Source organism: Contarinia nasturtii, unplaced genomic scaffold, assembly GCF_009176525.2.
Source record: "Contarinia nasturtii isolate CC-2019 unplaced genomic scaffold, AAFC_CNas_1.1 Cnas_scaffold_538, whole genome shotgun sequence".
NCBI lineage: Eukaryota > Metazoa > Arthropoda > Insecta > Diptera > Cecidomyiidae > Contarinia > Contarinia nasturtii.
The window spans coordinates 5,325-20,970 of NW_022197890.1; the positions used below are offsets into that span (position 1 = coordinate 5,325).

The window sequence follows — 15,646 nt, forward strand, 5'->3', positions numbered from 1 at the left end:
AATCAACCGCATGAAAAAACACATACACACAATGACAGAGTGTAACGCAATGTCAAAATTGGCAAAGGGCAGCATAGAAACAACATATACGACCGAAAAGTATAAACGGAAGGAAATGGAAAATCGTCGGAACGTGCGTACGCCGAATAACGAGCTTCTGGCAAAAATATGTCGATTTTTTTGTTTTTTTCTCATAATTCAAGTGCGTACTTTTTGAAATTTTTGATTCTCTTAATTTTTCTTACTGTAAAATTTCAAGTGAAATCGATAATAAAATCGGCAATTTAGCCATAGTTACAAATCGATGAACAAGTTTATATTCGATAATACTTGTTTAACAAATTATAAATTGAACGGTCATCAATCGGTCGATGAGATAAAAAATAACATTGTCAATATACACGCACATACTTGGAAAAAAGCAGTCAACAAAAATTGAGTCTGTCAAACTGAATAAATGTATTCTCTTTTTTTTGCATCAGCAATAATACGCACGCAATATGTGTGTATATGACATAGAGGCATATATCTATTGTTGACCTTTCAATAGATTAAAATCTCATTGATGTACTGCGTACGCTTGTGTTACAAGAGTAAGTCACTGAAGAAGAAGACCAAAGTAAATGGATACTATGTAACGTCGGCGAATGAGGCAGATAGAGTGCAAAAGCTTTTAAAGTGACGCTATACATATGCGTTTGAAAAAATGAGCAATGAAACGCTATTTCTTCAAAGTCAAAGCAATAATCGTAAATTTTATGTCAATTCATGGATATTGATCGGTACAAAGCGAACAGATAGCACACGTTAAATTTACATAGCATATATATTGATAACACAAAAAAGTACATTTGTGTTGAGGCATATGAGGTTTTGCCCGAGCACAATGTTGATCTACTGCTGGCATTTGTGCGATATCATGTGAACAATTTCTTATGAGCTTATTTTAAAATGCTTGTGTCAACAATAATGACTGCATTTGCTTGCTTTTTGTTAAGCACCCCAAGTTAACCTTACCTCTCACCTCTCCCCAAATTAAGTCTGTTGTTCAAATTTGAGAAGCTGAATTCAAAGAAGTGTACTTGATGTATACATATAAAAATAGCGTTTAAAATATATTTAAAAATGAACGATAAACTATCCACAGAACTAAACTTAAAACTTCATGCAAACAAACAAAAGGCAATGTATGGAAGTTTATAGAGTTGTGTATAATGTACAGACCGGTTTCTTAACCATGTGTACTTAACGTGGTGAAGTACATTTTTATCGGATGAGATGGTTTCAGCCATTATAGTTTAACCCATTCTGGGATTTTTTATATGCTCTGGAAAAAAGCGGCTGAGTACATCTGTGCATAGACAGTGAATACCATTCTTCAATTATTTACACTGTATGTAATTCATAATGGTGAACCTTCATTTTAGATACGACCAGAGCGCCACGAAATGTAGTGGTGAGATGTATTGATTGTTTTGTTGAAGACCGAATAAATTATATTTAAATATTATCTCCCAATGTGCACAGGTGTAAAACCTGTGTCTGTCAACAATAAGGTACACGTACGCATAACATAGAATACATATTATTGTTTCGAATGCGTGGCGCTGTATCTGTATTTTGACATATCTTCTACAAATAGCGCAATTTTGTATAATCAGCATAAATGTAATGCAGCACAAACAAACATATGTGTACATATGAATATAGCGTTAGTTATCGAGCCTATATGCCCATCCTCCGTATAAACTGGTTTCTTCATCTCTTTTTTTAATGTTTCTAATTACATCATCTTCCCATTTTCCTCTAGTTAAACGTAAATGAATCGCGTACGCAACACATTCAAATACAAAACGGTTATAATTAGAGTACTACTCGTAGTTTAGCTCATTGAATCACATGAGTGGCGTATATACGCAGAATTATTTGAATCACGTGGTAGATTTATAATTATTTTCATTTAGTACGTAGGTTGCTCCATATTTTTTTTTAAAATGGTACTTATAGTGTTGCCCGATGTAAACCATTGTCATATTCGTAAAGTTTGATGTTTTGGTATGTATTCGTGCCCTGAACCTTTTGTCGTACGAACGCTATTTGTATTGTTTACAGTGACTGGTAAACTGCGACTCAACAAAAAAATGAATTTTACACGTGAAGATTTTCGTAAAATGATTTACTACGATTTTCGAAGTAAATTATCTCAACAACAGTGTTTCGATCGACTTCATTTGGCCTTTGGCAATGAAGCACCAACCCTTCAGACAATTTATAACTGGTACCGAGAATTCCGTTGCGGTCGTAGTTCGCTCAAAGACGAGTTTCATACAGGTCGTCCAAAATCGGCTGTTGTGCCACAAAACATCGATGCTGTCAGAAAACTGATTATGGAAGATCGTCATGTGACCTACCGTGAGATTGAGGCATCTTTGGGCATTTCATCCCACAGCATACATACAATTTTGCATGAACATTTAGCCGTAAAAAAGATTTGCTCTCGTTGGATCCCACATAAATTGACCGATGAACAAAAAATGGCTCGTGTGAGTTGGTGTAAAGAAATGCTCAAGAAATTCAATCGTGGTGATTCAAAATCCGAGTATTTTATCGTCACTGGTGGCGAATCATGGATCTACGCGTATGAGCCCGAAACTAAACAGCAGTCGACTGTATGGGTCTTTCAAAGTGAAGATAACCCAACAAAAGTTGTTCGAGCTCGAAGTGTTGCGAAGCAAATGGTCGCCTGTTTTTCCGCGATAAGTGGTCATGTGGCAACCGTTCCACTAGAGGATCGTAAGACCGTCAATTCTGATTGGTATACCACCATTTGTTTGCCCGAAGTGTTTGGTGAAATAAGAAAAAACAACCACCGTCGCAAAATAATTCTTCATCACGATAATGCGAGCTCTCACACATCTTTTCAAACTACTCGATTTTTGACCGGTCAAAACATCGAACTGATGGGTCATCCACCGTACAGTCCTGACCTGGCACCCAATGACTTTTTTTTGTTCCCAAGCGTGAAGAAAAAACTACGTGGTCAACGATTTTCGACACCAGAAGAAGCAGTTGAAGCGTTCAAAACACACGTTTTGGAGATATCAGTTTCGGAGTGGCACGAATGCTATGACAAATGGTTTCATCGAATGCAAAAGTGTATCGATCATCTCGGGGAATATTTTGAAAAACAATAAAACCATTTTCGACAAAAAACAACTGTGTTATATATGTTTTTAAAAAAAATTATGGAGCAACCCTCGTATATGTATATGTTTTAGCCATGCTATATGCAATGTACTATGTACATTGTGCAATTTTGTCCTTTTCCTTCTCAACACATTGTTTTTGTGATCTGGGCCAATGACTTGTACGCATGAAAAAGATATCGAAGTCAATCGAGGAGACAGAATGAAAGAGAGAGAGAAAATAAAGCCACGCCAATTATCCATTAACAAAACAATATGCGTGATAAAAAGCACATACGCACACGGATCACACATTATATCAAATTACAATCGCACACAAACAAAACACTCTTTTGAACTTAACCAGTATCGTTCTATACTATTATTTTACGATGTTTTTGCATCGACAAAAAAAGATAGAGGTGAATGAAGCTAATGAGTTTAACAACAGTCCAACGTGATGAACAAATTGAGTATATTTTCGGCTACGGTAGAAATTGATATTAACGTTGAAAAACAAAGAAGTATATTAATTTACTTTCGCTTGATGACCCTATTAATTCCTATCAAAAACATGTGTTTTATTTTGCGTATGTCTTTTTTATAATTGCGTTAACCAAATTGTCGATATTTATATACATTGCGGCTGTATGTTTTTCAATCTTCGCTTTACACTGTTTTGTTCGGTTAATTTTACATTTGATTCATCGCACCAAAATACGTAACCGTATCAATATCATAAAAGATGCACATGTTTTTCAGTCTAGCGAACATATATTCGGTGATCTAAATTTAATTTATATCTTCGGTGTCTGTATCTATTTCCATAACATTCAGTACGGTTAAAATATGAGTACAAACCTTTTATTTCTCACATTGTTTGATGGTTTTCGTTCTTTTTTTTTAGATCGTCGCATAAAATTTCAACAATGCATTACCAACACACAAGATTGTTTTTTGCTCATAGATGAGTATCAAATTCAGTTCACAGAACGAACACAGAATAAAATGTTTTGCCACTGGGTTTTTTCAAATTTGGTTTTTCGTTGGTTTGAAGTTTCAATTTTCGTTTTGCACATCATGTATATGTATATGTTAAAATTGAAGTGTTAACTGAATATGTTTATCGGTTAGATCTCACAAATTTAAATGTTTACTTGGCTCAATTAAAGTTTATTTTTCGAAACTGCACTTAGAATGATAGTTTTGTATGTTATTTATATTTGTATGATCAGTTGCATTTCTTTAATTCGATTCAGTCGTATTGTAGTTGCATGCCAGTTTCAATATTTAATTACAGTCCATGTCACTATTCTGTGATTCATTTTCTATTTCGATTCAAGTTGAAGAAAGATAATTATTTTTTTTTTCTTTGCTTTTCCATTTACCAATCACAAGAATTCTATCCTTATTTAATTTGGAATTGGTTCATTATGAAAACGAAATTATTTCTATGTTGCTAATCTTCCCCGCACACACATATTTAATCTAAGAAAAAAACAAAAACATTCCGTCGGACTTTTTGTTAGTGATAACGATCAAACATGAAAAAAGGCAACCAAACAAATCATTTTGTATAAATACTTATGGCTGATAAATAATAATGGAACACACACTAGAAAAAAATAAAACAAAATTCGAAATTTTGCTAGCTTTCTATCTAACTAGTAAACCGTCACGAATATCTATCTAATCGCAAATCTGTTCTTGATTTTTCACTTTTCATTCATTTTTTTGCTTTTGTTTTTTTTTATATGATGAATAGCTTGACCACTGATTTTTTGTGCTCACGCAGACATTATGTTGCCATTCGAGAGAACGAAAGGGCAAGTAAGAAAAAAATGGTCGAATGTTAAACAAAAGGGACAAAACAGGTATTGTTGATTTAATTCGTCAAAAGAAAAATATTTTCAAACCCATTCTCATCCGTATAAAAATATCATGTTATTTATCAAAATAAATCGCTGTAGCCAGTCTTCATGTATGATACATATACATTTACACTATACCAATTCACAAACTTTGCCATTATTTTTTACTTTTTATACCAAAAATGTATATGAAGTAAAACGACGTTGAAATTATTTAAATTGAAATTCGTGTGTTTAATTTATCATTTTCCGAAATTGGGAGAAATGTTTTTTTCTTGGTTGTGCGTGTCACACCAAAACTTTATTTAACTCATTCAAGGAGTTTTCATCAATTAAGTCACAAAATTTCAACAATAAGGTTCGAAAAATCAACAATACTCAAAAAACTTTTCTGTTCCAAGTACCGTGGTTCGATTGAAAAAAGATGTCTATTGTAATTTTTTAGTTTTTTTTCGCGTGTAATTTTGTGAAATTTTTATACATTTTCACATTCTTTTTTATTTTCGCATCATTTGATTCGTCATTTGATGTGACTTGAGCGATGTGTGCGATGACGAAAACGTCAGCTTAAAGAGAAATCAACCGTTTTATCGGGTTGCAAATATCATACTGAAACGACTGATATACGTAGCGGGTTTGCATTTCATTTCAATGAGCCTGTGTACTTTGAGAAGTTAACATTTATGGATCTTTAACATGCACGACATACACACACATTTATAAACCGTTCACTTACACAGCCAAAAGCGCACGCTGTGACGAAACAACCGAACGGCAACGAATATTCGCACAAAATAGCAACAAAAATCACTGACACTAAACACACAAACATATACATAAACACACAAACATATACACATGCATAAATACTCATGAATGTATACATCAACAACCACATAAGTCACAATGTAAACACACGACGAACATGACCATATTTTCCATGTTACCTTTCGTCCCTTTGGTATTCTGTGCTATGTATGATGTTCGTCTATTTAAATACAGCTTTATATTTGATGCGCGCACACACCACTATCATCATCATATCATTCTTTCCCTTTTTGTCATTTGCTCGAACAGATCTGGCTTGCTACTACATATGATTCTGATAATTCAGCCAGTTTGCGTTTTGTTTAATGCATGGATGGCATATAGTCAAAGAAAATTTCACTCTCATTTTCCAAAAACAGTACACTAGTTTCATCTCTTTTTCGCTCGTTCAAACCGAGTACGTCATAGCGCCGAATTCCATTTCACGATAAGAAAGCACGCGAGAATATCGGAAATTTGTGGAAAAATTATCTTATTCGAGTGCCAATGTTGTCGTTACTGCTATAGTACATTGTAATGCAAAAACAAATTCTCTGGGCTTTTGGGAAATATGTATCTGTCGCTGTCTCTGTCTTGTTCCAGTGAATTGTGATTGGATGTGCGCTTCTATTAATGTATGTTGGTGGTGTTGTGTTTTCATCCGAGAACGAGCCGAGCTTTTTGTCATGTGTTTCGGCATAGCATTCCCAATGAACACTTTTGAAGTGCGGTATGTGTTATTATGTCCATTTAGCATATTTGCTGATGATATCTGAGGCTTTGCAAAGTTATCCTCGTAAATTATTGTCAAAATAGATTTATGAGTACCTAATACTAGAAATATGAGCCAATAGACAGAATTTGCACAGATTTTCCTTCCATTTACTGACCTTATATGGATTCATTGAGTTGAATATACTTGACGAGTAGGAAAGTTGATAACAATGATGCAATGATGGTGATGTTAAAGATGACGAATGGCAAAAACATGTTCAACTTCAATACCACAATGACACTATAGACAATGTGACGTACAACAACAAATAAAAATAATCTCGAGCCAAAACACACTATAACAACAAGAACAACGGAGAATCCCAATGAAATCGAATCGAACAAAATCGGAGGCAATGAACAGAACAGAACAGAACTGAAAGTACATACACACTTGGTTTATTTTAGTAAAAATGGAACGAGAATACAGTAAAATATTTGCACAATAGCTCAGTTTTCATGTATCGAATATTTATTTGGTATTCCTTTTTTTTGCCGCGAATTTGTGCATATATTTGGACATGCTCAATTGCTCATAGACATCAATATTAACGAATTCGACTGTTTACAAAATTAATGCGATTCATTTTATCAATGCTAGTGTATGACGCCTGATTTTTTGACCAAGCTAAACGATATTACGCATCTCTACCACTTAATGTGTTAACTATAATTCATATAACGTAATTGACTTGAATTATTTTAGAGAGAAGTTGATGTCGATTACGGATTGTCGATATAATCGTAATGTCGACAAAAAAAAATTTCTTTTCCTACTATTTTTGGTCATATTCTACCGAAAATAAATTATCAAATTTCCGTTCAAATTGGTTTTTCTGTGGCTTTTAAATTACGTAATCTGAAACATTTTATCGAATCAAGAAAAATCGTTTTGCTATGTTGGGTGTAAATTGCCATTTAGACGTGCCTCAACGCATAATGAGAAAGTCTAGCTGGAGAATACAAAACGTTTATCGTTTCGAATTCACCCAGTATTGTGTGTTACGTGCACTCAATCAATTCAATGAATCATCGTTGCATGTGTGCTGCTTATATCTGGATTTTGACACACCAATCAATTTGATACACCAAAATATAACAAAGTATTTACCAGAAAGAGTGAAATATACACAAAAAAGAGAGAGAGAGCCAACAAGAAAAGAAATCAATGAACAAATCAAATTACATAATCTTTCAGTTGCATCCTGCCTCAAGCTTTTCATTTATATATATATATATATATATGTAAAGTAAAAACATTTTTATGCCCATTGTTAAACTTTGTCAATCGATCTTTTTGAAAGAGACATTTTTTATTCACATCCTTTAAATCTTGTTCAAATCTATTTTCGATGTTGTTTCTATTTTCGTCACGAAGTATGGTTCTGATTTTTTGTCGCTGTTGACTGACAACGTCGATTACAATCGATTTTTAAGCATTTGAAAGTACAAAAACGAATGCCATAACGACACGCAGTAGACGCGTTGATAAGGGTATGACTCCGCATACGGAAAATGGAATAGGCCAAAGACAGACAACATAATCAAAATGCTTATAAAAAATATTCAACAGAAATGAGATGTCGGTCAATTTTGAATTTCATACATATAGCCACAGACACATATACACTTATATAGATACATTCATTTATCAGCTAACGTAAAGAAAACCACGATATTAGTAAAAACAAGTTGCATACCTGATAAAAGAAAAACAAAGCATTGTTAAATGATCTAGTTCTGTGCTTTGTATTCATTTTATTTTACGATTTGTGTAATTGAAATTTTTGACAGACAACGTTGAAACCATGTGGAAAATGTGGATGTGAAGAATAGTAGACACGAAAAACAGCAACCAATTCAAAATGATCTAAAAATATATATATATATGTATTCAGTTTCATGAAATAGACGAGCATGGCCAGGAAGTTTTTTTTTTCTCTTTTTAGTGCGTACATTGTTCATGGTGCCAAGAATCAAACTGAACAAAATGATGTGTTTTAATTGTAGAACTTTTACAATAGGTATATACATTAGGGTGGATGACTTTTTCGAAAAAATGTAAGTATCAAAGCCTACAGCCCAGAGTAGTTGTATAAGCATGAGCTGATTCCAAAACAGCCATTTTTTGATGAAGAGAACTTTTTCAAAAAAATCGAAAAAAATGTGATTTTTAGTAATAAGAATTTTGGTTTATTTTTTATATTTCTACTCTCTTATTTCATAAATTAAGACCATTTTAATCTTTATAAACTTCAAATGGCCAAATTATACAGATTTACTAATCCAGGTTACATCTTTTAAAAATCGTTAAAAACCAGCAAAATTAATAACTTTCACTAGTCAACCAATTTCAATTTTTAGAGAATGAAAAATGTACATATGTATAGTCGTTGACAAAACAATGTTCCAAAAATACATACAAAAATACAAACACTAAAGCAGCATTTTCTGTAGCTTATTTGTATGTTGATGTTTGTTTTCATTTGTATTGGTTAATCTAATTGCGTATATACAATTTATGAATTCCATGAGTTTCAAGTTATCCATTTGGTGCCTCAAAATTTTAAGCATTGCATTGGTTCAGTGGTTACGCTTACGGTGCATAACACTGAAAGTCTCAGGTTCGATTCCGTGTGAAAACAATTTTTTTTTCTTTCATCTTTTTTTCTTATTTTTTTTTATTTCATAGTTTTTTTGCATTGCTCTATTTTTTATGTGTGGAAGAAACAAGAAAAACAAATATTTATCTTTCATTTGCTTTGAAACTAGACATATTAAATCTTTTTGACATTTTATGGCGAAATGTCTTGTTTTTGAAGCAAATGAACGATGAATCATTTTTTTTTCTTGATTCTTCCATTCATAATAAATAGAGCGATTCAAAAAAATATAAAAAAAATTAAAATAAAAAGAGAAAAAAATATTTTGTTTTCACACAGAATCGAACCTGGGTCTTTCACTTTTATGCGCTGTAAGCGTAACCACGGAACCAAGGAAACATTTGAAATTATATGGCGCTGAATGTCTTTATATGCACAGTGCAAGGCACAAGATCGTAATTTCTCGATTTCTCTACGAGTATAATTTTTTTTTTTCATTTCAACTAATTTTACCGGCACATGATGTGGATGTTTTTTATAGAATAGAATGAATGTTATATATTCAGTAAAAATTCAAATAATGCAATATAAATATAATTTCTACTTAGTTTCATAATTAGACTTAAGATTTAAACCATTGAACCAAGGAAACATTTGAAATTATATGGTGCCAAAAAGCGACACAAAATTCAAAGCGATGGCGAAATCTTTATTGCGCAGCAAAATACAGGTTTTCTCATATAATCGGGTTTTCCAGGGGGGTGGGAATTTTGAAAAACCCTTTGGGGGGTATGTTGGGGATAAAAAATAGAAAATTTCTATCGGAGCAGTTGTTTTGTCAACGACTATACATGGCTACTTGATGTTTTTTGACCATGTCGCAGTGAATTCTACTGCTGATATTCGCCTAAGCAGCGAAGATGTGCCGAGTGTACATGAATCGTGAATCCTTCTAATACGAGTTACTAAAATCATGCTCAGTTAGATCTCAGCACATCCTACCATTACTTACAATGGCAAATAATGTAAAAACTGCATGATGGCGCCATCTCTACGTGCACATGAAAATTAGAACAAAAAGTATGTGTAGAATATTGATTGATTCGAAGTTTGAATATGGAATCATTTGTTGTGACATCTGTCATTCTACGCTCTGAACAAAAACCGATTTATTGTTTGCATCTAGTGAATTTGTGATGGAAAATAAATTAAAATTACTTTGCACAGTTTGTGCCATCGAAATAATTTGCGAGGACGTTGCACAACACATGGTTTTGCATTATACAAACATTCTACACATACTTTTTGTTCTAATTTTCAGGTGCACGTAGAGATGGCGCTGGGAACGCGAAGCTCAAAAAAAATATACAGTCTATATAGAAAGCAAGTGACGGTAGAGCACATCGGTGTTTTTTTAAACACTGGTTGAAAGAAGATGGTCGATATTGACCGAAGACAGTATGAGATAAATCAACACTGAAGTTACATTATGGATAATATTTTCAATTCCTAAACTGCTTTGTAATGCTGAAGTCCATAGCGATCCAATGCCATAATAAACATTTGAAACGATCTCGTGGTATTAAAATTATGGTGGTGTATATTCAAAACTTCGACTAGAAAAATACCACTTTCTTCATTTTTCTTCATATCCGATATTTTTTTGAATGGTGATTTTATTGTCAAATTTACCCTTCTATCGTTAAAACAAATTAATGTAGATAAATCTAACGTCATATAGCTCAACTCCGTGATTACAATAAAGCCCTATCTTTGTTTCAGTACAATTACAAAAAATCCAAAAGGCCACATTGAAACACTATCGGAATTTCCGATTCGGAAAACACTCTTTAGGAATTCAAATCACTACAAAACGTTGCAAATCTTCAGGAATTTCTCCAAATATATGATCTAGGTAGATTTTGAGTCATTTAAATAGAGGATTTCTATCGAACAAACTTTTCATTTTTGACTCAATGTTGACAATTTTATTTCAACCGGTAAATAACGGGTTTTAAATTAAAAAAAAATTAGACTTGCAGACCCCAGCTCAGTAATCAGCATGGCTCAGTGATCGGTAGACACGGCCCTATCATGCTATGATAGCCACTGCTATGGTCGTTGCTAAAAATTTGAATTTGTTGACTATTGAAATTCATTAATTTTTCTGGTGTTAAACGATTTTTGAAGATTTTACCTGGATTAGTAAATTTGTATAATTTGGCCCTTTGAAGGATTATTGATTATTAAAATTGGTCTTAATTGATGAAATAAGATAAATTTAAGCGTCGAAATGTAAAAAATTAACCAAAATTGTTATTACTAAAAATCACATTATTTTCGATTTTTTTGAAAAAGTTTTCTTCATTCTCATTCAAGTCGCCACCCTATATGACACATAACCACATCAAAAAATGGCTATTTTGGAATCAGTTCATGCTTATATAACTACTCTGGGCTGTGGGCTTTGATACTTTCATTTTTTAGAAAAAGAGCCAAATCGAGAAAAATTCATCCACCCTAATAGGGTGGATGACTTTTCCAAAAAAAATTAAGTATAAAAGCCTACAGCCCAGAGTAGTTGTATAAGCATGAGCTGATTCCAAAACAGCCATTTTTCGATGGGGTTATATGTCATATAGGGTGGCGACTTGAACGAGAGTGAAGAAAACTTTTTCAAAAAAATCGAAAAAATGTGATTTTTAGTAACAACAATTTTGGTTTATTTTTTACATTTCTACGCTCAAATTGATCTTATTCTATCAATTAAGACCATTTTAGTCGTTATAAACCATCAAATAGCCAAATTATACAGATTTACTAATGCAGGCAACATCTTTTAAAAACCAGCAAAACTTTCACTAGTCAACCAATTTGATTTTTTAGTAATGACCATACTCGTTTAAAGCCAATACGACTTCAGTAACGCGTATTAGAACAATTCACGCTTCGTGTATACTCGGCACATCACGTACGTTCTTGCTCGTCGCTTTCTCAACAATCGAACATTATAATTTCCAGCAAAGGCAATTTGCTGATGACAGAACAAGAATGGGTCATTCAATATAAAATTGATTTGGAAGAATATTTTAACACTACTGAATTGTTAAGAGATTGTACTAATAAATTAAAAAATAATTGTTCCCAACACGAAAATTCATTGTGCAACTACTTCATTCGAAGCCCGATCATGGTATAGGATTTCCTATATAAACCTTGTAACTAACAACACCTCTAATGCGTATTCCGAGTACTAATCGAAGTTTGTGACAATATGGCCGTCACAGTTTGGCAAAATCATAATGAATCGATTAAACTGCGTTAAACTGTTAAAACAAAACAGTAGAAATAAAAAGATTTTAATTTTTTACATTTTTGAAAATGAAAAATCTTTTGTTTTTTCAATTTTGTGAGATTTTCTGTCCACAATATTCAAAAATATTAAATTAATAAAAATGAATTGGTTGACATAACCTCACTTTTGTGTCACAATCGTGAAAAACCGATTAATTAATCAATGGGGAAGATCTGAATCAAGTTCTCTTTCTAAAACGTAACAAAAGGTTTGCACATTTTGGAGCAGTTGTTTTGGGAGTAACAATAATCAGCGGTCTAGCGGCTCTAGCCTCAAATATTGTAGCCTTGTTAAAAATGAAAGTCGAGTTGATCTCGAACTATGAACTTCTGGAAGAAAACTTACGTGTCAGTGAACAGAACATGAATCTACAAAGCGACATGATAAAATCTTTAGAGCAACAGATCTACAACGTTAGGTCAAATTTAACTGAGACTATGAATAAAGACCGATATTTGTTTAACCTTCATATGCCCTTCAAAAAAAATTACAAATTTTACCCTTGTGCGTGGATTTCTACGCATATGGAATTTGTATGGAAAACACATATTTTGACAGATTTTTTGAAGATATTTTTGATTTTACTTGATTTTTTTCAAAAATCATTACATTAAAAGTGATTTGTTTTTAAAGTAGGCGTTCTACAATACATTTCACGCACACATTTCGATTATGGGTGCTTTTGCAAACACCTTTAGTACAAAAACAACAGATAGTTTCATGCATATTATTTCTATTGGCGGATTTCTCAGTATAGCACATGTGACATCTTGATCTGCCTTTCGACACCGATGGAACACTTTTTGCTCTTTTACGAGGAATTTCGAATGATGTAGATGGTAGCAAAGTTGGTGAACCTTCACGTGACATCGAAGACTCACGAGAAATGGAGGAAGACGAAGACTGAATAGCTGGTGAACTTTCACGCCATTGTAGGGATTCTCGGCTCGCTGAAAGAAGCGATGCTGATGATTCAGATCGTGGCACACCTTTTCTCATATCCATGTATGGCTGCGCAAGAGAATATCCAAGTTCCCGTAGAAAATTGCGTCGTAATGTAGTTTTCTGTGTTGTTTGCCAATTCGGTGACACTTCTTTGAAAATGACAAATGCGTTCAAGGCTGAAATATCGATTATATTCGAAAACACGACCATAGGCCAACGATTTGTTTTGCGCTTACAGCTGTAACACGAAAGCATCTTGTCAACCGTATCCACACCACCTAAAGAAAAGAAATCAAAGATCATGTGAAAAAATATCAAATTACCATCAAAAAGTAGCATTTGACAAACCTTTAGTTTTGTTGTAGTATTCTATAATTTCGGGCAATTTTTTGTCGCCGGATCCTACATCATTTGAACTATGCATTGTGCTTTGCAAAATCGTGCACTTGTTTTTTCGTCCGACATATGAAACGAGTGTTGTGTCTTTCGTGAATGCAAAAGTTGACTGGTACAAAGGAACTTTTTTACATTCAAGGAGCTTTGGTGGAATGCTTCTTTTATTTTTTCGCATCGTACCAACCATTGTGAGACCTTTTGATAGCAATTTCTGCCCAAGTTCATAAGATGAGAAAAAGTTATCCATTGTTACGTTGTGACCTTTCAGTCCGCCAATAAGATCCAATACTACGCGTGCACCTTGTCCTTTTTCAGCCGAATCAACACCAACGGCTTTTCCCAAATATGGCTGTATTTTCCATACATAACATGTTTCAGAACAAACTAATTGCCAAAATTTTATGCCATATTTTTCTGGTTTGGATGGCATGTATTGCCGGAACTTACATCGGCCACGAAAACCAAGAAGTTGCTCGTCTACAGTGACACATTCAGATGGATTGTAGAAATCAGGTAAAAGTTCCGACCACTTATCGAATAAATCACGAATTGGTGCAAACTTGTCGGTGGATTTTTGTTGTCGTCTGTTCATGACATCATCGAAACGCATAACTCGGCTCATGTATTGGAATGTTTTCTTTGACATGATCGCTCTGAAAATTGGACGGCCATATTCACCGTCAAATAAATCAACCAAATTTTCATTTTTTGATCTAGGTAAAATAAAAACCCAAACATAAAAATCATCTCAAAAAATGAAAGAAAAATCCAACAACACACCTGTATACACCGGCCAAGATTAGTACAGCGATATACGCATGTAATAAGTTTGAATCGATTTCAATGGCATTTTCGCCATACGTCGCCTTTGCATACGCATTCGAATTCTTCAAAATAATGTTTTCAACTGGTGATGGAAAGAAAAGGAGAAATGCATCTTTGATAGAATCAACACGGTTTTTTGCAAATCTTGTTAGTCCCGGACGAAGTGTGATAACGTTTTCTTTACGCAATCTTCCACTTCGATCTGTCACTGGTTCAGAGTTCCAAACTATGCCATCTTTTGAAATAAACGTTGGATCAGCATTTTCATCAATTTCAATATCGTCTGCTGAGCCATCAATTTCGATATCGTCCGGTTCTTCAACATCAGAATCACTTGTTTCAATCAAACTGTCTTCTTGTAATTCACATTCGTCATCGCTAATGTCGGCATCTTCGTCGTCAGTCTCATTCAATAGTGTTTCCAACTCCTCTTGTGTAAGATATTTTGGTCTAGCCATGTTATATTTTTGAAATTATTCTTCAGAAAATTTCATAACAATACACAACATTGCACACACTCACTAAACTTGCAAACAAACGTTGACTGAATGACGTTTTTTCCGTCAAATACGTTGAAATCCCATATGAGTAGAAATCTACTCATTGAAGGTAGTCTATGTAATTTTTTTAATATTCCGATGCGAAAAATACTTTTGACATCGGGTAACATTTTTTTATGTTTAAAATAAAGCAAAAATTAAAGTCAAGAAATTTCATAAAAATTGGTTTAGAATTTTTCGAAAAAAAATAAAAAATAAAAATGATATGCGTAGTTTTCTACACCAGGAGCATATAAAGGTTAATAAAATGTCCGTAATATTAGCGTCACTTTACGGACGCGAACACTTTCACAATAAGTTAATGAACTTCCTCACCGGAGATTCT

The 15,646-nt window shown here is 33.5% G+C and overlaps 1 protein-coding gene across 1 annotated transcript; it reads right to left on the bottom strand.

Moving 5' to 3' along the window:
- Positions 1-13,068: 13,068 nt before the first annotated feature.
- On the bottom strand, positions 13,069-15,337 carry LOC116339951 (piggyBac transposable element-derived protein 4-like). Its single transcript, XM_031766044.1, has 3 exons — positions 14,717-15,337; positions 13,889-14,649; positions 13,069-13,818 (listed from the first exon to the last, which is right to left on the bottom strand). The coding sequence occupies exons 1-3, from the start codon at positions 15,217-15,219 to the stop codon at positions 13,223-13,225; spliced, it is 1,860 nt and encodes a 619-aa protein (XP_031621904.1). The 5' UTR covers positions 15,220-15,337; the 3' UTR covers positions 13,069-13,222.
- Between the last annotated feature and the right edge of the window lie 309 nt (positions 15,338-15,646).